Source organism: Pollachius pollachius, assembly GCF_949987615.1.
Source record: "Pollachius pollachius genome assembly, chromosome: 2".
Lineage (NCBI taxonomy): Eukaryota > Metazoa > Chordata > Actinopteri > Gadiformes > Gadidae > Pollachius > Pollachius pollachius.
In genome coordinates, this window is record NC_136935.1 from 32110176 (window position 1) to 32134400 (window position 24225).

Genomic DNA, 24225 nt, shown 5'->3' on the forward strand with positions numbered 1-24225 from the left:
AGGCCTGGTGAATAGGCAGACCCCACAGGCAGGCCCCACCACACAGGCCCCACCACGCAGGCCCCACAGGCAGGCCCCACCACGCAGGCCCCACCACGCAGGCCTGGTGAATAGGCAGGCCCCACAGGCAGGCCCCACCACGCAGGCCTGGTGAATAGGCAGACCCCACAGGCAGGCCCCACCATGCCTTGGTGTCTGAGCTGACCGTAATTTCAAACCATGTCTCCAGAATATTGCACTTTGAGGCCACCATTTAATGTGTAACAAAGCTGTGACCTGCTTTGTTGTATTAAGGAGATTAAGAGATTAGCATCTCTAATCACATTAGAGGCTTATGTCCAAATGATCCATTTGATTCGCTGGAAGATGGGATGCTTATATCAAGCTAATTATATAGCCTGCTACTATGAAATGGCATTAATAAGCAGACCCAAAGCTATTGAATCATTGACTCGAGGGCCCACTGATTATTCCTTAAACTCTCTCACAATCCTATCAATTAACCAATCAGTCGCCTCTGGCCAATCAAACCACCAATGGCATCATCACACAGACAGACAAATCAGAGAGAAGGAGGACACACAGATGGGCCAATCAGAGAGTAGCAGGACTCACCTGCGGTCTTCTTCTGGAGCTTTGCGAGAGCCCGGACCAGCCCCTTGTAGCCCTCCATGCTGCGGTCATTCTGCGTGAAGAGCAGGATCTTCTTAGCGTCCACGAACAGACGAGAGATTCTGGAGAGAAGGGCGAAGGACGAACGGAAGGAGGGGAGGAAGGGAAAGAGGTGACCATGTAGGCCATTATAAGACGTAACATGTTCTATGATTTGGTTTCAGGGTTAATCCGAGCCACTAGGTGAGTTAAATGGTCCCCATGGTTACCAGCAGGTGTGATGTTGATTAGCCATTACAAGCCTGTCTGAGGAGTGTCCACCCAGATGTATCGATCCAACATCTGGACGGACACCCCAACGTGTGATAGATAGCATGGGCAAACACACAACATACATAGATACCAGATCCCGCCTGGTGGTTGACCTAGAGGCTTGTTAACCCACCGGGTGGACATGGCAGGGGGCAGGCCTGGGGGAGTGAGGCAGGACTTACATGGAGTCGTTGAAGTTGCCCACCACGCCCGGGGTCTCTCCCGGTGTGGGGTAGCGGAAGCAGGGGTTGTTGGCGTTGCAGATGATGCCCTGCAGCCAGGGCAGGGTGCCCGCTGACGGCATCGCCTTGTTGGGGAAGTGGCCTGCAAGAGAACGGGGACCACCAGGGACTTAGGATCCATAACGCCAAAGTAGAAGCCTCCAGAGTCAAAGTATAGGGGAAAGAGGAGGAGGTGGAGGAAGGAGAGGAGAGGAGAGGAGAGGAGAATCTCTCAAAACAATTTGAGAGACAATGGCAACCAGGGCTGACGGCAGACCGCTTTGACCCGACCTCAGAGACGGTCCATCTCGGGCGCGGAGTAACACAGCTTGGCATGTTTTAACTGGTTGTAGAAGAAAAAATCTGCATTTTAACTCTTATCTTTAGTTCAGGGAGCTGTTTCCCAGCTCACTGAAGAGTTTCAGTTCCTGTTCCTTACTAACCCCTTCCTTTCTGGTAGGAATATGTCCAGCAGATGCTAAGAAGTGCATTTTCTCTAGAAGTCTAACTCAATAATTATAACCTCAGTGTGTGTGTGCGTGGGAACTTGCGTATGCGCATTTAGTCAAGACTGATAAGCTCTGTGATTGGCCCGGTAATGAGGCTCCATAGCGTCAATGATGCCAAAGCTCCCCATTGCCTGCCCACAGTAGCTGTTTATTTTTTGGGATGATCAGTGAACCCTGACCCACTTCTTTCCAGGGGGCGTTTATCAAACACTCCTTTGACTGTTTCCCCTGGAGATCTTCCCTCAGAGTGCGTTTGATTACAAAGAAAAGGAAGAACACTTGTTTGTTGAGGACTGTTTAAGTTGCTGTACAAGTTCAAAAGTAAACAGATAAGAATGTACTTCACAGTTGTACCTCGTCTACTACTGTGGAGCCAGTATCCTGCCATAATTCAAACCTGAAAAAAAAAGTTTCAAAGGATTGTAAGTCTGGGTTTGAAAACTCAACACCTTGTAAAAAAAGGTTTTGCAACACTGAAAAAAGAGATTATAGCCTGAAAAACAAACATCTGCAAACATGATTTTGTGTTCTATTTTATCTTCTTCATCATTTTCACCAACATATTTTCAAAGTTTAAAAAATGTCACCAGCGCATTTGCAGAGTTTCAAATCTGGCACTGTTCTAAGTGTATTTCATTGTTACCCGGTTTTGAAACCTTGTAGATGGGATTCTGCAAACAGGTGTTCATACATTGAGAAACAAGTTTTGAAAGGTTGAATATTTATTTTTAAAAACTTGTAAAGGTGTAAATTTACGCCATTGCAATGTATTTTTTAAGAACTGACTTTTCAGCACACAGGCGCAAGCTTTGAGTCACGTGATTATTGGCAGTGTTCTGTCGCGCATTCGTTTTGAAACTCCTGACAGTCAAATGTCTGAAATCGTTGATCTGCAAAAAGGAAACGAAAAACGTTCCTGGGGGCGGGACCATTTGGCTCTAAACCTATTGGTTGCTCTCTGCTGACGTACATTCCAATCACATGTTTGACCGATTCTTGACAGGCTGGGTACTTTATTCATACACACAACCGGACTCGTTCATTACTTCACTAAACTGACACGCACGCTATCGCTCGCTCTCCTCGCTCGTCCACCCACTCGCTGACGTCACACACACACACACACACACACACACACACACACAGACACACACACACACACACACACACACACACACACACAATGCCAGTGATATGCGCACGATATTTCCCGGTGCTCATGAGATACTTTCTCGTGCTCACCAGTTACTTTCTCGTGCGCATCAGATACTTTCTCGTGCTCACGAGAAACGTTTAATTTGTATTTGTTTTCCCCGGTGTCCCTTTACGGGTTCCGTACCCAGCCATGGTTCTAGAAAACGGAAAACAAAATCAACCGCGCAGGCCCCTTGTTATTCTTGTCATCGGCAGAGCACTGTCAATCACGCACAGCCCGGTCAACGGCAAATGTGATTGGAATGTGCGTCAGCAGAGAGCAACCAATAGGTTTAGAGCCAAATGGTCCCGCCCACAGGAACGTTTTTCTTTTCCTTTTTGCAGATCAACGATTTCAGACCTTTGACTGTCAGGAGTTTCAAAACGAACGCGCAACAGAACACTGCCAATAATCACGTGACTCAAAGCTTGCGCCTGTGTGGTCAAATCTCTGAAAAGTCAGTGCTGAAAAGTCAGTTCTGAAAAAATACATTGCAGTGGTATAAATTTACACCTTTACAAGTTTTTAAAAATAAATATTTAACCTTTCAAAACTTATTTCTCAATGTATGAACACCTGTTTGCAGAATCCCATTTACAGGGTTTCAAAACCGGGAAACAATGAAATACACTGTTAGAATTGAATTGCCAGATTTGAAACTCTGCAAATGCGCTGGTGACATTTTTTTATCTTTGTGTTGGTGAAAATGATGAAGAAGATAAAATAGAACACAAAATCATGTTTGCAGATGTTTTCATTCTTTTTTCAGGCTATAATCTCTTTTTTCAGTGTTGCAAAACCTTTTTTACAAGGTGTTGAGTTCTCAAACCCAGACTTACAAGCCTTTGAAACTTTTTTTCAGGTTTGAATTATGGCAGGATACTGGCTCCGTACACTACAAGTCAGTAAAGTAGTTTCACAACAACAACACAAATATGTATTCAAATATTGATCCACTGACTGCATCTGGGAAAACACTGACCTCTGCCAGGAGCCACTTTCTGTCTTTCACAATACTGCTATTTTATTGCAACTATCGAAATAAAGGTATGCAGAAGTATCTGGCTCACAGCCTAAGATGAGGCAATTTAGATTGGTTGGTTAATATCCAGCCATATATCTAAATATAGACCAGTATATATTTTTTTATGTAAAACCATAAAAACACAAACTCTTACTTTGAATTCTACAGCTATCCATGCACTCTGACCTGGTTACATTTGGATATTTGGATTGTGCAGAATTAATTTTCTTCAGTTGCTCCTAAATGTTTGAACGTTGCAAGGTCAACAGATTTTGCGCAAAGCATCAAGTAAATAAATGAAAATGTCAATGCTTTCTATTTGCTCTAAGAGTAAACAGTGTATGAGTCAACTGCGATAGCTTGGGTGTAGAGTGTCAAGGCTGTGTTAGCGTCCTCCTAGTCTAATATTCAAGATGAGAAGCCCAGACCCATCTCTATCTATCTTTATCAGGCTCCTGGTGGACCAGGGAACATCTATTTATAAAGCTGGTCTTGAAGAGCCCTTAGACCTCGTGCCTCATAGGGCACACTGGGCCAATATCATGATTCTCACGCTAACCCTCAGCCCAACTCTTACCCTAACCCCCCCCCCCAACCGACTAACCTCGAGACGGGCCTTTAAAAAGACCAAACACTAATCCCATCTCTTACCCTAACCCCCAAAACCTACTAACCTCAAAACAGGCCTTAAACAGACCTAACACTAATCAAAAAATTGTACCCTAACTCTAACATAACCTGACTGTAGTCTTAAAACCTAACTCTCTGTTTTAAATGTTACTTCTGTCCTGTACTACTGACACCTGAATGTTCCATCTGGGATTTATACAATCCAATCTTATTTTATCTAATCTTAAAAGGTAATTTAATCTGGGAGCATAACCTAGAAGATGAGGAGAAGGAGAGGAGAGAAAGGAGAACTGGTGTGTGTGTGTGTGTGTTGTGTCGTACTCACACTCATGTTGCTCATAGGCTGGGTAGTGTGACCGCACGGATATCAGGATGAAGAAGATGATCAGAGGCCACACAATCTCCACCAGGAGTTGGACCTGAGAGGAGGGAGGAGGAGGGAGGAGGAGAGAGGAGGAGGCGAGAAAATTATAGAAAGATAGGAGAGAGGAGGAGAGTGGAGAGGAGAGAAGAGATGAGAAGAAAAGAGAGCAAGGAGAGTGGAGAGAAGAGAGAGGGAGAGGAGATAAGGAGATGATAGAAGAGATCAAACAAAACCTTTTAATAATTTCTCAGCACATAAATCCCCCCCCAATTTTTTTTTCATGTGAACCTTTGCCTGTTAACACTTCAACTATTTGATACAATTTTCCCTGCAAAGAATTCTTCTTCTTGGTCCGTTGGTCATGTGGCACATCAGCACATTCTCATAGCAAAACAAATACACCCCTACCACGTCATTATAATGTGTGTGTGCGTGTGCGTGTGCATGTGTGTGAGTGTAAGTGTGAGTGTGAGTGTGAGTGTGTGTGTGTGTGTGTGTGTGTGTGTATCTGTGCTTTTGTTCGTGTTTGTGTGTGTGTGTGCGTGTGTGTTTGGTGGGGGTTGGGGTGTCAGCTGTCGTCTTTGAGCCACTAATCCCACCCTGTGAATGTTGGTGGACAGTATATGGGTTAACATGAGGAGAGAGAGAGACATTACGAGATAGAGAGGGAGGGAGAGAGAGAGACATTAGGAGGGTGGGAGAGAGAGAGAGTATAAGAGATATAATGGGATAGAGAGAGAGACGTTTTCTAGGTCCAGACTGCTCCATCTGTTCCGATTGGTGGTTTCTATACATGTTCAGCAGGCCTACTCTGTGGCTTCAGATCCCAATGGATAGAACAATACGGTTAATATCATGAGTACTAGTATTCTCATTCTTATTAGTGTTAATAATATTATTAATGAGAATATCAATATACAAAATAGGGGTAGTAGAAAAGTAGATTCATTAAATAATGGCATGTTACGTATTTAGGCACTCTTATTGTGTAGACATATATTAATTTGGTTGCATTTATCTCTTTTACACCGCTCTTTCATTCTTCTTATTGTCATTTCTGCTGTGCCAGATGCATGTCCTAAAACGTATAGACTTCATTATTTCCTGGCCTCCACCTTCTTCTCAAGCAGGAGACATTCAATCCACTCTCTGCTATTCTTTCATGATTTACTAAAGAATAACACTATCTATCATCTTTCTAACTAATTACTCATAAAGTAAATGAACATGTTATTTGTTAGTAAATCATGAAGGAATAGCAGTCTCATGCCTGAGGAGAAAATGGAGGCCAGGGAGCTATCTGCCCTGACTTTGTTGCTGGCTACTTGTAGCAGACACAGCGAGATAAGCACCCGGTACCCCTGCTATGATAACACAACTGATTATTCCAAGAGCATCTGCTAAGTGACTAAAATGTAAAAATGTAAAAGACTTTGAATCATTTGGATGATTTCACAACACGCAGAAAGAGGGAAGTATCCAGAAAGAGTGTCGGGCTGGTGGCACACTGCCGTGCTTTCTTTGCTGAGAGGGAAGAGGGAAGGTTCTGGGAAACACAAAGCCTTTTCAGATGTGTCATCTTCACGTGTCTGACCATCAGTCCCGATTCCTCTCTCTGTGGTTTGAATATTTCCAGCATGACACAAAACAAGTTGCTCACTTCCTGTCTTCTCACCGGAATCTCTCAGCAATGGAGGAGCCCTGGTTCTGTAAGATATTAGTTCTAGACCCGCACAGAGGTGCTCTGGTTCCGGTACGGTCACAGCAGGCTAGTGGCTGAGCCTTGTAGTTAGCCATGTGTTAAAGTTTTCTTCTCAGGAAAGTCTCATGGTGGAGTGGACCCACAGCTTAAAGGTTTTTGGTTTGAGCCCATTTGTCCTAGTTGTTGGTTAAGTAAAGACTTTGATGAGGTTAAAGAGATGTTACTTACGGTCTGTCTGCGGCGAAACGTGAAGTTCTTCCACAGCAGTAAACCAAGCTGAGTAGAGACGGCCATGTTGTCCGCTACTCTGGCCTACTGAGCGTGCTCAGTTTCTCACTAGAGAGAGATATAGAGAGAGAGAGGGGGAGGAAGAAGGAACCATACAAAACAGAGAACTTCAGCTGTCTAGTTTTCACACAACAGAGAAGATGATACAGGGCTAATAATGCTGCTACTATACTTCTAGCATGTATATAACATGTACACTACTGTACCGTGTAATGTCAAAAGGTCATCACCATCATCAACATCAACCATAGACATCGGAGCAGAACAAACACACCTACAGAGGACACACCAACCGTCCAAAACAGTGCTTGACCCAGGACACTGCCGCAGATAGATGGAGGACTAGATGTAGCTATACCCCCTCTAGCGTAACTAAATGTAGTTATACCCCCTCTAGCTGAACTAGATGTAGCTGTCCCCTCTGGCCTAACTAGATGTAGCTATACCCCATCTAGCCTAACTAGAAGTAGCTATACCGCCTCTAGCCTAACTAGAAGTAGCTATACCAGCATCAAGCCTAACTAGAAGTAGCTATACCAGCAACAAGCCTAACTAGATGTAGCACTATCCCCGCTAGACCACCTAGACATAGCTATGCCTCCTCACTGTTAGCTTTACCACAGGTCCAAAGGTTAGAGTTCATGATGTGGGCGCGATGGGATGGAGTCAACATAGTGACACACTTTCCTAGGATCTGCTGATATTTCAACATTTTGAATAAGCATTATAAAGACCTGCGGACCAAATGTGTTTATTGGGTGTCTGGGTGTATAATGTTTGGTTTGGATTGAGATTCAGTAAATCTGTTTAAGTTTATGTGTTAGGTTAGAGGTGGTTAAAGGAGCTATATGTAAAAAATGTACTGTACTCAATCATAACATTAGAGATTAAAGAAACATACTACTGGCTACTCCAACAACAATGCTACAGCAAGTAAGTTCTCTTTGAAAAGTCTGTTCTGTGTCAGAACATTTGTTCTTGTTTTGTCCTGTGTGTTATGATTCCCTGGTCTCAGAGGACCCAGGTTTGCCAGATAGGAAACAAACAATAATGAGCCAGCAAACAAACTGGATCATGTAAGGATGTACTCGATTCTATCTGGCATACAAATTCCTGGGTAGAATCCAATCCTGTGTATGTTCATCTTACAGTGTAGGACTCATGGTTGCTTGTTACTGCCAAAATAAAATATTTGCATTCGTATTCCCAACCTGGCAACCTGCGTGAGCTTCGGGTCTGGAGAGGAGGGGGCGGAGACACACTTGGTTTCATTGTTACATATTGTACCTTTAAGTTTAGGTATTAGGTTTGAGATGGTAATGTTAAGATATTAGGGTAGAGACGGTTAAATTAAGGTTATGGGATGGAGGTAGTAAAGTTTAGGTTATGGGCTGGAGATGGTAAATAGTATGTTTTTGGACATGGTTCAGTTTAGCTATTGTGCTAGATATGGTTAGGATTAGGTTAGGTTAGAGATGGTGAAGTAGGTATGGGCCAGAGATGGATAGGGTTTGGCATCAGGTTAGAGAGAGTAATGTTTAGCGTTCGGGTGAGGGTTAGGTTAGAGAAGGTTATGTTAGGGTTAGGCTAGAGAGGTTTGTGTTTATTCAAGTGTGTGTGCTGCCAACTGCGTGTGTTTAGTTTCTCCTGTGGTGGATGTTGGCGGACATTTTGAGTATGCGGTACAAGTCTCTGTCCGTCTGTCTCCAGCGTTAAGCCTCTAGGCTGGGCTTGATGATGGGATAGGGTTAAAGAGACACATTTGTTCCAATAACTGTCAGACTGTTGCTCAGCGCGGGTTAGGGTTGCTTGTGTTAGGGTTGTGTGTTTGTGTAAATCTGTGTGTGTGTGTGCTTTATGGTTGGTGGTTTATGTTCCTTAAAGTGGGCTAGTGGGTATATATTTGTATCTGTTAGTGTTTTGCGTGTGTCAGGGTTGTGTAAGTGTGTCCCCCTATATCTGTTTGTATTGTGTGTGTCCATCTATGTGTGTGTGGGTGTAAATCTTTGTGAGGAGGGTTGTATTTTTGTGTCCATCTGTGTGTGTTAGGGTTGTCCGTGTTAGGGGTGTTTGTGCGTGTGTCCATCGTTGTGTGTTTGTGTCCATCTTTGTGAGGGTTCTGCATCCATGTCGGCCGCTGTTTGACTCAGTATTTGTGGTAAAGGACTTTGGAAGAGTGGTCATTCCTGATTGACACAACATCACGCCACCACACTTTAACACCACAGCACCACCATGATAAAGGGCATCGCTCCCAGCTTGGGACGGCCTGTTACTCCACTTCTACGAATCCCCTGGTAAACTGACCAAAGTTCACCTCATGATCCTTTAAAAAATACAGATTTATTAAACCCAGTTTTGGCCTCGAATCATTGTTTGAATTGAACTTCACCACCCTCAAAACGTTGGTTTTGTTTCAAACCAGTCACACAAAAAAATATGTTTCCAAAATGTGGTAAAAAATTTGTTGTTTCAGTGGCATAGCAGATGATGATTGAATGTGCAATGCATTCCTGCGGTTTAAATTAACCGATTTATGTAGACCTTATTTAAATATCTGCCTGATGTTTTTTGTTTGTTTTTTATCCTCAGATCAACAAACAATAAACCGACACACACTGCTCGCTCTATCTCCCTCTCCTCTCTCGCCATCTCCCTTCTTTCGCTCCCTTTCTCTCTGTTTAAATGAGAGGTTCTGGTTACAAACAATTCCTGATAAAACTGCGCTAGGCCTACTACACTTATTGCCTTTTTTTCCACTTGGCATTACGTCATTTTCATGACAAAAGATTGGTAAGCAGGTTTCGATAAAGGACATCTCTGCTGCAGAGACCTTGTTTTTCTGAACCTGCAGAAGCCTTTTCTTCTAAAAATGACACAACAGATTCAATATAGGATGAAGATCCCTGTTAGAAACGTGGACATGCAAGTTCACTAACGTTAGTTATATGTGGACATATGCAAGTTGTAGCGATCGAAGAAAAACTATGACATTAATTGAATAGGAATGTATGGCCAATGTATTCATGAATAAGTCCACCATTAACCACCATAGTAAATGGTCACATCGTGGAAATGCTTTACTCTCAAATCAATCTCCCGAATCGATTTGAGATACAAGTCTATTTTTAGGTAAAACAACCAACAACAACAACATTCTCTTTGAAGTGCATGGCTGCAGGTCCAAATGGTGCAACGCGCCCCTAGCGGCCGGAGCCAGTGCTGCAGCTCTTCACTTGTTTACCATCCACTCGTGCTCACGTGCGATCACACAGAGAAAGAGGATTATTTTTCGACTATATGCGCAACTGCATAATCGATCGACTATCAACTACCATTTGATCGCATTGGTTTAAAAGCTAAGTGGTGTCATCGGCATAATACGAGTAGTTTCGTAGATGTTCAACAATTGCGTGAGAGAGATGTGATGAAACGTACCAAGAAGACTTTAATCAGATAAACTATGAATAAAGCAGCGATCAGATGGCATTAGAAGGAGGAACACGTGTGAGAAACACTCACAGCTTCCTTCTATCAATAACCAACGTCGACGTGCACGCACTTGATATGAACAAAACCCCACAGAAGACAAAATAACGGAAACGCAGATGGTGCAAATGGTGTTTCGTTTCACACAAGAAGGCTGCGTCTTATCCTCAGCCCGTCGGGAGCGATGTCATTCAAATCAAATCAAATGATGGCTTTATTTCATTGTTCTGGTTCCGTGGGGGGGGGGGGGGTTACTTTCGGTCAGATGCTCCACACTCAAACAGATCCCCGATACAAACACAAAAGCACACACACACACACACACACACACACACACACACACACACACACACACACACACACACACACACACACAGAAAGAAAAGCTGTCGAAAACAACGTCTAGACAGTTGACTGAAACTGTTTAAAACCCTTTCTCTGATGCATATGATTCAAATTCATCCTAACTCGCAATGTTAAGTGAATCTTCTTGCTGACCGCAGACAGGGTGACTGTCGAGCAGAATAACTTCTACATTGATATTCTCAGCCGACATGTACAACATCACAGCCCCAAAACACTGCTTATAACAACAATACAACATTGCAATAGTCAAATTGGACTGTCACACAAAACCACTCATACCAGACGTCATAGACACAAAGAAAGTCCCAAAAACGAGTAAGCTGAATAAAGTAAACCAAGTGACTCCACCAACCTGTCTCCGGACCCCTGCGGACACAAAATGATGTCTCCTTTCATCCAATGTAAATCCTCCGTTATAGAAAACAACGGGTCCACTGTAACTTCGGTCTCCTCTATTGTTCTCAGCTGTTGAGACTCAGAAGTGTCCTTTTTTCCACCGCCAGGGTTTTATAGAGAGGAGGAGAGGAGGAGGAGGGAACGAGGAGATAAGGAAAGGAGGAGAGGAGGAGAGACTGAGAAGAGGTAACTATCGGTCAAATCGAGCGAGCTCGAGCTGCTTCAGTTTACCACCTCTCCCATATATGGAGCGCACGTGCAAAGCCAAAACACATCTTAAAGGGGCCGCGCGCCCTAGTGTGTTGTAGTTCCTGCCTGGCGACATGAATAGTGGACCTCCGATTGGCCATCAATGACGACTTTACTCATTTTCCCGTCGATATCCATACCTGTCTATTACTGACGTCATTGCCTTACCTTATCGCTGGTTCAGACTACACGATTCTCAGACATTCCTCCACGATTTAACATGTCACACTATACGATCACAGAGCCAGGAAATCGGGCCTTGTCTCGTCGTAAGACTGGCCACACTACACGATTCGAGGGTGCGATGCTCTCTACTTTGTATCATTCACATTTGCAAGATATTTAGAAAATCTAAGGTTTAGAACTAACAAATGCTTTTTACATTTTTGTCATAAAGGTTCCAGTAGTTTTTATATCTGCTCATGCAGCAATTCCTCACAGTAGTTGCGTTGCGCGTGACATGAACGATACAAAGTAGACGCAGCAACAACGTAGCCTAGCAACAAATCGTCAACAATGGATCCCGAGTACCTCGCACTAGGCATTATGCTAGCGGTCCTCTGCGCAGAAACGGAAAGGAAGAAAAAGAAGAAAAGATTGTGGACTCGTTCTTGGGTTGCAAGAGCTCGGGATGTTGGTGCTACATACCGAACTGGAGGTAATGTTTTATGAACATAATAGGTTGAACACTGCGCGTGAGCTCCAGCTGTTCGCGGGGTTCCCTCACGCAACTGGGGGCGGGGTTCCCTCATGTCAACGATGGATACGTCATGCGATTCCCCAAAAAATTCTGACATGCCAAACTTTTCGTCGTGGGGTTTTCGAACGTCGCAGACGAAAACATCGCAGATCGCAAGCATGTCACATTACAAGTCTCGTCGCCGACCTTTCAAAATCGTGTACGATTTGCAAATTTGTCTGCGACGAAAGAATCGGGGAAAAATCGGGCTGAGATCGTGTAGTCTGAACCGGCCATTAATAAAACTGAAATAACCCACGATCAAACATAAGCGTTCGTTACCCTATATCTTAACAGCTAGGAGAGCAGCATTGATCTTAATGTCTTCTTATCAGCTGATTACTCATCATCTATCTATTGTATGTGTGTGCGCACACGCTTGGCCGGGACATGGCCTAGTACATCAATGCCAGAAGAAATAGCAAAGAAAAGCTCAGGAATAGAATGGAGTGGAGTACAGTAGAATAGACTAGGACAGTATAAGATAGTAGAGTAGAGGACAGTGCAACACAATACAGTAGAACAGAGCAGGGATCAGTAGAATATAATAGAGTAGAGGACAGTATAATATAATATGATAGTAATATAAGAGTATAGTATAGAACAATATAATATATATAGTATATATAATACAGTATAATATACCGGAAGTTAAGTATAAAGATATAGAATCACGTTTGCCATAAGATGAATGTAACAGTAATAACAAAGTGAGAGGTTTGTAATCTTTCATCTCTGAGGGATTTTATGACGCAAACCATGCGAAACGGTAGGGTTAAAAACAGCCTTAATACCCATTTTCTTCCACACTTTCTGTCAATATAAAACAGTGTTTTTGGGAGGGCCTGGGTCTTGTTTTGGGGGCCAGCCTGTCAGATGGGTCCCAGCGGCCGGACCCCACGCTGGGCTGTGACTTAACCCTGACAAGCAGCAGTCAGGATGTCCTGGAGGAGGACAGCAGACTCAAAACAAGATGGCCCGGTCCCTCAGCAGAATCCTGCTGCCCGGTACACAGGGTGCATCTAAGATAACAGCGCAGAACACCGCGCTGACTAACAGGCGGCCACTTGTGTCATAGTCTTGTGACTCTCCTTTGTTTGTGTGTGCCATTATGAAGTCCAACTGTAGCCTACTCACCCAGATTGGGCTGGGTGACAGACGGCCTTCTGGAGGCCTTTACTGAGAGAGTAAACATACACTCCCTGCTGCCTGCAGGGATCTCCTGGCTGGTGGTTATTCATCATGCTGCTTGTAGTTTTACAAGTGTGTTTCTGTGTGCTTCTTGTGTCTTTGCTCTGTCTTTGTTTGATGCATTGAGTTTTGCTCGGAAGCAGTAGGAAATTAAATGAGAGTTAATCTGTGAGAACAATGAGGAGCGATTAGGAAACTGAATCTGAATGGATTCAGAATTGAATTAGATCAGGATTGGAATCGGTTTGCAATTGATCTGATCTTATAATTGCATCTGATAAGAAACAGAATCTTATCTGAATCTTATCAGAACGAGGCTCCTACAGTATCAGCGAGAAGCGCAGCATCTCAAGTCATTAAGGGGGTAGGACAGCTGGTCAGGGTATCTGACTCCCAGTGTAATGGTCAGGGTGTCTGACTCCCAGTGTAATGGTCAGGGTGTCTGACTCCCAGTGTAATGGTGAGGGCGTCTGACTCCTAGCTGAAAGGTTCTGGGTTCGATCCCCAATGTCCACAGTCTCCCTGTAGGCATCCGTGAGCAACACGCCCAAGCCTTACCTGCACCGTAACGACATGTATCTCAATTCACTTCAGTCGCTTTGGATAAAAGTGTTTACTCACTGAATAGCAATATCAGTAGTAGTTATAGTAGTAATAATAGTATACAGGCAACAGAAAGGAAAGGTTCTAGACAAAGGTGTGGCTGGATGATATTTAATGCTCCAGTAGCGACAACATCATTAATAAAAGGGTTTCATGTGAGTGTGTGTCTCCTCTGGTGTAACCCTTCTCTTTGTGTTTAATGGTCACTTCGTGTGTTTTAATGAGGAGGATTCAGGATTTTGGACTCATTGTGTGTCTGTAATGTCAAATCAGCCATTTGTGTGAAAATGCAGCTTTCCTCTCAACTTAAACCGAGATGAATCACATTCTGAGAAGGAAGTATGATCAGACTTGTATTAGTAAAGTAATCAAAATGATTTGATATGAAGTGAAGATTTCATAAGATGGACTCTTTAAACACGTTGACCAAGGAGTATTTAATTCATAATACTATACTATATAATAACTAATGCTACAATACTATCCCATCCTCTTGTGTTTATTGGCACTAAAATATAAACAGTACGAAAAGTGTTCAACCCTCAGCTCTTCTTTAGGGTTGGTTTAGACCAGGGGTCACGAAGCATTATCATCTCGGGACCTGTGAGACCTTCTCAGTGTTTGTCCGTGGGATCCGACCACTCTGTATGTTGGTTCCAGGTCGTGAAACAACTCTGGATGGAACCATAGTGGAAGAAACGGCACTTTAAGGATTTGACCAGGATGTGTGCTGGATGGTTCTGTCGGCATGGCAATGTGGTCTCACAACGGGGGGGTCCAGACATAACCACCAATTTCCCCACACATTGCAATCATAAAGATTACTTAATAATCCATCAAGGGCCCCACAGACCTGTTAACACGGATCCTGTTCCACCACATCGTGACCAAGGAGAGACACAAGGGACATTAGAACAGGACAGAAGGTCACAGACATTCCTGTCCCACAACATGCTGGGGAGGTTTTGCACAGCAGTGGGAGATACTGAGCTCATGTTGAACAACAAACCAAAGAATAAGAAACATCGCAAGAAGACACATACGGATGCCACTGTTTCCCTCGGGTCAGCTGGGCATAGCCGCTGAAGCTAACACAGGTTTAAGGAAAGAAGACCCGGGTTGGAAACCGCAGTGATCTTTGAGAGGACGCAAGGCCCAGTACCTCACAAGCCAGAGTGCCTCACCAGCCTGCCCACCATAATGTACAAATGTATTGGACAGCAATGACCTCGCCCTCTTGTAACGTACATGTCTCTGGGGAGTGTGTGCATGGGTGACCGACCCCATATCAAATTAACTAATTAACTAATTTAGGACGAGAGGTGTGGTGGAGGGCTTTGTCAGATTGTCCGTGGAGAACCACCTCCAGCCCAACAAACCAGGGGGATGAGATAGAGATAGTGAACTAGTACAAGTCCTAGAAGTACACACAGACAATAAACTGGACTGGACAGACAACACTGAGGCCCTCTATCGGAAGAGTCAGAGCAGACTCCTCTTTCTCAGGAGGCTGAGGTCTTTCGACCTGTGCATCAGGCTACTGAAGATGTTTTACCAGTCTGTGGTAGCCTCCACATTGTTCTTTGCTAGGGGTTGCCGGGGAGGTGGCATTAAGGCTAGGGGTACCAACAGACTCAACAAGCTTGGGAGAAAGGCTAGCTCTGTAGCTGGGCTAAAGCTGGACAATCTCCAGGCAGAGGCGGATGAGGAACAATTTCAAGTCCATCCTGGGTAACCCCTGGCAGATGTATATATCTATGTGAATGTGTATGCATATGCATGTGTGTGTGTTTCTGTATGTGTGCATATGTTTGTGAATGAGTGTATACACAAACATACAACGATCACTGGGCCACTTCTCTTTGCTTTTTACATTACATTTACAAACTTTAATATACTGTGAAGTACTGGCACTGGGCAACTTTATAATGTCTACTGTTTATACTATTTGTCCTGTTTTTTCCATTTGTTCTGTTTGTCCTTAATTTAGAATTGACTTTAGCATCTATTTTTGTTTCCCTTATTATTACTTAGTATTTGTATTGTATTGCATAATATCCTGTGTCTTCCACTGTTGCTGTTGTTCCCCTCGGGAGATTAATAAAGTTTTATCTAGCTTACTTATAAACAACCAAGACCTGAGTGGAAAGCTACAACTCTTCTTTGGCACCGCAATGGTGTAACGAGATCTCTGCCGATGTCAGGACCACAGAGTCGCTCACCAGCTTCTGCAAGAGACTCCAGATTCACTTGTTCTAAATTAACCTGGACTAAGCATAGCCCCCCCCCCTTACCCCCACCGCCCGTCTCCTCCCTTACTCTCCTAAAACACCGATCTTAGGCACGCAATTGTGTCTTTATACATTCTGGCACTTAATTTACGCACTTATTGTATGTTGTACGTCCTGGCACTGAAAAAATAGTTCTTGCAACGTGTGACTGCTGGTAGCGTCTTATCCTAGCTATCTTTGTTGTATACAGAGAATGGGTTAACCTAGCAATTGTAAGTGCTTGGCACTTGTTTCTATGAACAACCTTACTGTACCGATAGCAATATATTTTTGTTTCTCGTTCTTCTGACAAATGAGCGTCTTTTAAGTCTCTTTGGATAAAGGCGTCTGCTAAATGCCCGAAATGTAAAATGTAAATGAGCGGAACGAGCATCACAACCCAAAGATGGTAGAGAAGTGATCCAACTAGGTGTTGAAATGCAAGGTTTGAGTCCTGGGTCGGTTGGGTTTAGTGTACTAGCGTCTGCAGCTGTCAGAGGCTGTTACTTCGGCTGGAGAACAATGTGATTGTGTGGGCTGTCGCAGCATGGTGCAAGCTTAGCACACGCGGTAGGGCTGCAGGGCTGGCGTTGCACCGTAACCCACTTGGAGGAGAGGAGGTCTTAGACATAAGTCTATGACCACAAGCGGTGTGTTTCGAGGTATTGGCTCTCAGGGCTTCTGTATCTTTTTTCTTCTGTTATATCATGAAGAGGGCAGGGGGTTCGTTCACATTTTTCGGGATCCCAGAGTGGAACGCAGTCAGGGAATTACGTGTTGCTTGTATCAGAGAGGAATTCCCTTCAGTATGAATTAGGATCAATTGTGATTCCATCTGGACACATATGAATGAATTCATTAATAATGCTTAGATAGACATTATGGCCATATGATGTGAGGCCTCAGTCTCTCGTCAACACAGACACTTCCTAAGCATGCCCTAGCCATCTATGAGGTCCTCGGTAAATATTAGAGCAAAAAATCTGCGGTGAACAACATTCAGTCAGATGTCACGCACTTGTTACTTTGTGCGTGACACCTGACGGTGCGTGCGGCACCCGATTCAGAATGAAGGAGTTTATTCTATACCTCCGAGTCGAATGAAGGCCATTATTAGATGTTCAAAAAAGAGGCAAGCATAGACAAGTCGTTTCTTTCTCGATGACACGAACGGCAGACAAACGTAATGAAACTAGCGTGTAATGCAAGCTATCGTTTAGTTATGACCGTTCACTCGGTCGTTCAGAAAGAGTGACGAATCTAGAGGACGAGACGCTTCCTCTCCGGTGTGACAAGGGACATAGCCCCCGAAAATCTGCCGTCACGCAGTGTCCTCTATAAACAGCGCGTCCCTGAACACGAAGTGATGATGATGACAACGCACACGGCGCGCGCGAGCCTGCGCGTCTGAAGCAGAGTGAAGAGAGGAGCCGTGAGAGGATGAGAAAGAGGAAGGAGCGTTGGGCGATGTTGACCGGTAGTAACCCCGACGAACGGAGCAGAGAGAGGAGGGGGCTGTAGCCACGTGGATTGAGGAAAATATTTAATATATATTTATAAATCGAGTAAAATGTGCCATTATCACGGGAAAAAGACACCTTTGCTGCCACGTAGGCAGCTGCTCTGTAAACCAAACACATGCAAACTCAAACATTAACAAACAATTAGCCTATGCGTGTCAAATAGACCATTAACTCAAACCCTTGTTCCTGGTTTGAACGGGAATGTGTGATAGATAAACATACACCTGGTCCATCAGTATTTGCGGTAACTGGGAGCTGCGTTGACCGCGAGTAACCTCCTTGAAGCCCGGCAAATCTGGGTGAAAGGGGAATGATGTCAGCTGCAGGCGGATAAACCCGAAGAGAATTCGAAGTATCCCGATCCGGTGTGTTGTTATGAATATCATAGTGTCCTACTGGCTCTTTGGCGTGAGGATTTACTACAGGGCCATGCGAGGGGAGCTGAGGGTCAACGATGTCGATTTTAAACTATTACTTTTATCTCAAAATCGCCATTTTCTTCACTTAATCAATCAAATGGTAACAACTCAAATTAATAGTTCGTCACGTCACATCAGTGCAAAACTACAAGTGACATTGGAAACGAAGAACCAAAGCAGAACTACATATCGGTGTGATTGATTATAATAAAGGGATGGAGACGTCAATAATGATTGGGAGCTCAATATGAGGATTCAAGTTTATTCTCAGTTTCTTATCTTTGTAATATAACCCATTTCATCTTAGAACACATACCGTTTTTAACCCTGCAAATGTTTCTAACTGCAAACTGCATGTTTGACACCAACTTAAATTTCTATGCATCTGCTTCAATAAAAATATTTTTACCCTATCAACATCTTTCAGTAATATCTAACTCCCGGCAGTCCACCAGAGTTCGCACATATAGGATGTCTGTGAGACCTTAAAAATCAATTGTTTTTCTATCATCGACCATCAAATATCTATGGCTTATATCAGCAATCCGCTGCAAACCCCATTTGCATATCAGGGTACCCCAAGTGGCGTCCCGACCCAAAGGTTGGGAACCATTGGTCTTGTGGTCTGGGTGTTCCCCTCCCAGCTGCAAAGTTCTGGGTTAGAACCCCGATGTCCACAGTTTAACTGTGGGTCTCCTAGAGCCAGATGACCCCTAACCCCTACCTGAAGGCCTCCTAGAGCCAGATGACCCCTAACCCCTACCTGCTGCTTTATGAAAGGTATCTGTAAGATACGCTGGTTCACGATAACTCTTGGGTTGAAAACTTCAGACAAATGACAATAATAAGTAAATTATAATACAATTGTGTGCATGGGTCATTGCACAAGGCCTGTTCGTGTGTGTGGAATGCGGTAATATTCAGCTAATCGCTGTGGGTGGTTTGTTGCGACGCTGGTCATGTGACCTGGAGTTTATGAAGGTCACCGTGGTGAGCACACACGCACACACCAAACATTTGAGGACATCCAACAGAATCTCACATTGTTATATTTGTTTGTCACATGAGAAGAGATTCTGCTGTTGTGTTCAGTGCTGTCCTCAGCAGTCCCCAGCTTGTCCTCGTCACTGCACCGTCAGGAGAAGGAACCACAAGTTACAACCTGTATATATATGTAGACGTACTACTATGCTACTGTAGAAGTACAGTCTGTAGGACTGACTATATACGTTATGTGCCAGCAGCACACACTATCATTGTTTTTGTAGAGATAGACAAAGGCGTGACACCAACTGTGTTTGTGTGTGTGTGTGTGTGTGTTTGTGTGGGTTATCTTGTTTGTTTACATCAATGGGAATAAGGCAGTGGGTGGAGATCACAGAACAATACAAACCTGTATCGACCTGTACAGGCTTGCGATAGCATATGCCTGTGTGTGTGTGTGTGTGTGTGTGTGTGTGTGTGTGTGTGTGTGTGTGTGTGTGTGTGTGTGTGTGTGTGTGTACTGGTCTATTCAGTCCTAACACCTGGCAACCACACTGGTTTCCTCCCCCCTCCCCTTGTTCCCTCTCTCTGGCTCAGCAGTTCTGGATCGCCCCTGCTAGGGCCCTTCTCTCTCTAACTGCTGACGGAGTAACCTTTCAGCTGCTGCCTCTCTCACACACACACTCACACACAACACATATAGTGAGTCTACATCATGGAGACGTAGAGTCCAGAGAGTTTCCACTGGAAGAACATCGACTCTCTCTCATTCTGGTTCTCTCTCTCTCTCTCTCTCTCTCTCGCAAACAGACTAGTACATAATGAAAACACTTAGGGCGCACTCAGACTAGGCCATATGTACCCTGCCAGTTCGTCACGGCGCGGGCTTTCTTGGTTCACTGGAGAAGGTGGGACTGCGCACGGATTCTAGACCTATTTAGAATAATTTGCATAGAGTGGCGAAGTCCGCCCCTTCCCGGAGCCCCCCATGGGACCTCTGGGCTAGGAAAATTAGAATGGGTTTCAATGGAGAGAAAGTAATTATTTTCTGGTCCCAGTCTTTATATGCCCTGGAATACACATATGTTGTTTGTAGATTCAAATTATAATTTTTCATGCAAAGAAAACAAAAAAAAGTTTGATAATGTTAGGTTTTGTGTGAGGCCGTTTTGTGAACTACAGCCCCTCGCTGCTCTCGACGCGAATGATATACGTCTTGATTACATTGCTACTTTATTCCGGTCACCAATTGATCCTCTCGCAAGGAATTATTCAATTAAATTACTTCGCCCTGGCAGATGCCACATCTGCCATCTGAGTTTAAACAATGATTCATAGTATACAGTATATTTATTTATACTGATTTATTTATCCGTCTGCATTCGTATCCGTCTGTCTGTCTGTCTGTCACAAAAACAACACAAACACATATACAAAGTGAAGATGTACCAACACAAAATGTACATTCACTGAGACATACCCATCTACTCCCCAACGTGCACAATGACTCACACGTACATGCTCCCTCACCCACTCACTGACGTGCACGCTGAGTTGCCCACGAGCACGTCACCCGGCTCTTCCCTGTCCTTGACCTTGAGATGACAGGGGGATGTCAGGAGTGGGTAGGTGGGAGTTTGTGAGTGGAGGAGGGAGGCGGGGAAGTGTGTTAGATGGGGTGTGTGATGATGGGATGGGGGGAGGGGGGGTATGAATGAGGAAGGGCAGATGTAAGCTTAACTGTGGAAACCATCCCCCTACCTCCTATAGATCTCCTAATGGTTTCTTCCACACTGTAGTCCGTCAACCTTTACAGGTGACAGTACATGCACACACACACACACACACACACGCACACGCACACGCACACGCACACGCACACACACACACACACACACACACACACACACACACACACAGTGTTCTCTCTATCATGCAGTATCTTAATGTATGAGATGCATCGTCACTGTTGGTCACTTTGGACAAGTGTCCCTATTGCATGTATTGTACATAATATACTGTAACAATGACCATGCTATGCGCCACCTAGGTGGCTGCCACACTCCAACAAGGTGGCTTTTGCTGGGCCCCTCCACATCCAGATCACAGTGATGTTGGAACTGGTTTATTGTAGAGGTTGAGGATAGCACTGAGCATATACTGAGCAGGAGGTGGAACATGCTGTTCATGGAGATCTCCCATAGTGTGTGTAGTGATGGCTGGTTTAACATGTTAACATTGATTGCTGTGGAAAAGGTGAGAGGCATCACCTAGTCCAATCAGTCTCACTGAGACCATGTGAGGCTGCTAAAACCAGCCATACCACGCAAACTTCACATATACATATGATTGTGATGGTGTGAACGGTTATCGTCAAACAGATCATACGTATACATGTTTTTATGCCTTCAGCCGTGACTGTTATGTCAACTCATTTGCCCCCGTCACAACTGTTTGCCCCTGTCACAGCTAGAAGAGTGACTCCGTTGACGTAGAGAGAAAACACGTAACTGGCGCCATCTAGCGGTGGCAAGGCTGGTACAACATCAGTGCCGAGATATTAATTACAGCCAAACTAAGTGATTGATGAAGTTCTGCTATTTTATGTTAGAAGTTAAACTTTTGAAATATTATAATTTTGGCCTTAGCTGCATTATCACTCGACTCAGAGCATAATATGCATGTTTGTTGTAATCATATATACACACAAACACACTTGTAGACTACATAATTGATACTGTACATATGTTCATGTTGTATGGCTCATAACGCCATAGTTAATAATTAGGTTGCATTTAGGTGTGTATTTGTGTAGTTAGCATTGCAGAAGTATATGATTTATCGCTTTTCTGTCAATATACGTTTTGGGTAGGTTTTTGGTTTATTTGGTGGTTTTTAGTCTATAGATGGGCTGGAAATTGCCAATCCGTTCTGGCAACACATGCTATCTACCCAAACGATATGCCATATGAAAGCTGAGACTCAAAGGAGTCCAACGGTATAAGCCTCATCATTTTGTAATCTTCTTTCGATTAACTAGATCTGAAGGAATAAGGTCAATAACATACCTTTCCAAGTCACTACTACCACACACACACACACACACACACACACACACACACACACACACACACACACACACACACACACACACACACACACACACACACACACACACACACACAGTGCTGTGTTTGTTTTAGAAATATGTCGCCGAGTGTAACTCATTTTAATCTGGTAAAAGTTTGGACTAGTCTCTATGAAGCAAAAGGAGGGGAATTGTATAGGCACGCGTGGAGATACGCTTAGTAGGGCATCTGATGGATGCGTTACCTGGAGCGTTCTGGCCCCCTGGGCTATGTGTTGTGACTTTAATACTGGGCAGGCGTGGACTCAGTTATGTGCTCTGATTGGCTAGCATGGTGCTGAACTCCCGCCTCCTGGAAACCCGTATGTGTACTCTATGCTGATCTCTTGCGGCTATGTGTTGGCATTGCAACTTGGTTTGTGGGTGGGTGCTGACCTCTTGTGGCTATGTGCGGGAATTGCACTTGTTTTTGTGGCCTTGAGCGTCTGGGTCTCTCGAACATCTTGACCGCTCGTATCTCTAGAATTGACACATGATGAATGGCTTCCTGTATGAGCTGGAAGCCTCCCTAGGCTCAGGCTCAACCATATTACATTTTTTAAATGGTGGGCATGTTAACATTGTTTACTCCATTATAGGCCCAATCCCGTTACACCCCTTGGCCCAAACCCTTAACCCTACCCTTACCCCTTACCCCTTAACCCTACCCCTCAACCCTACCCTTACGAAATGGGAAGATAACCCTTCAAGACCAAGTTACAGTACACCATTGGTAGTCGTTGATGGGGTTTACGTAAATAGACGCTGTGAGTTTGTGGATGGTTGTTTTGAGTTTCACAATACCGGCTTCAGCTGTGGTGATTTTTCTTGCGTGAGTTTTAAACATATTTTTGCCGTCTGAGGAATGTGGAAAAAATAAAGACTTGTTCAGCGCCATATTCGACGCCTGGGAATGCTGTTTGATCCGTTTGAGGTATATATATAACCTAGCTACACAGAATATATATAACCTAGCTACACAGCATGCTTGCATAACTAACATTAATATTGTTGGATCAACCCCTTTGTGGTACACTTAATGTAAAATAAACAGTTTACTTTTATTTGTGTTTTGATTAGTATTCAAGTCTGATAGGATAGAATACTACTAACTAGTTTCAAGTAAAGTCCTTCCAATTCAGACTAAATTATGTGGTTTTATTTCTTTTTCCAGACCATTCGTTTGTTTGTTGTACTGCAAGTTAAATCTAAAGGTGCCCATCGTCTGTGGTTCAACGTAGAGCTGGAGATGGAGCTTGAACAGAAGAAGGACTTCCACCTCAGCAGCAAGGGCCATGCCTGGTTTGCAGAGTCTGCTTATTGCTTGTCTCCGGGAAATAAAAAATATTTTTTCAGAATAAATCTTTTGATACAATATCTGTCTCTGGAATTTTACTGTATAGTTTGAACAACCTGGTCTCAGAGGAATTCGTGAAATGACCACGGACGCTTAACTCAAAATCCGTGAGATCCTCACGGAAACACGTCAATTTCCGTGATATGTCAACGGAATTTGCTCCAATGCCCGTCTCAACGACCGAGTCAACCTGGTCTCAAAGGGATCCGTGAAATTACCATAGCCTATATATATATATGAATGAAATTCATATTGACGGTATGGCACTATATCCCTTTTCTCACCCATGCACCCATCTTGAATTTAATAGACCAATTTCGTTGCTTCGAGGAGGTCTGGTGCGGTCTCCGTATAATAAATAAATAAATAAATATCTATAAATATGTATGTGTGTATTTATACCGTTACACCCCTAATAAATATGTACATGTATATATATATATATATATATATATATATATATATATATATATATATATATACATATACATATTTATTATATAATATATATATATACATGTACATATTTATTAGGGGTGTAACAGTACACATATTTGTACCGAACCGTCACGGTACAGGCACTTCGGAGCGGTTACAGAGGTGTCCCGCGGTACGTAAATGTGGCGTACATAGCGGGAAACGATCGTCGAATAGT

At 43.8% G+C, this 24225-nt stretch overlaps 1 protein-coding gene across 1 annotated transcript in view; it reads right to left on the reverse strand.

Annotated features, from left to right (window-relative positions):
• The window catches only part of LOC307070912 (phospholipid-transporting ATPase ABCA1-like), a 36954-nt gene extending 25749 nt beyond the window's left edge, over positions 1 to 11205 (reverse strand). The window contains exons 1-5 of the mRNA XM_079729668.1: positions 11065 to 11205; positions 6798 to 6905; positions 4829 to 4922; positions 1107 to 1248; positions 616 to 734 (exon numbers count right to left, since the gene is read on the reverse strand). Of these exons, the coding sequence (XP_079585794.1) occupies positions 616 to 734; positions 1107 to 1248; positions 4829 to 4922; positions 6798 to 6863 (421 nt within the window). The 5' untranslated portion in view covers positions 6864 to 6905; positions 11065 to 11205. The remainder of the gene's footprint in view (positions 1 to 615; positions 735 to 1106; positions 1249 to 4828; positions 4923 to 6797; positions 6906 to 11064) is intronic.
• Positions 11206 to 24225: the final 13020 nt, after the last annotated feature.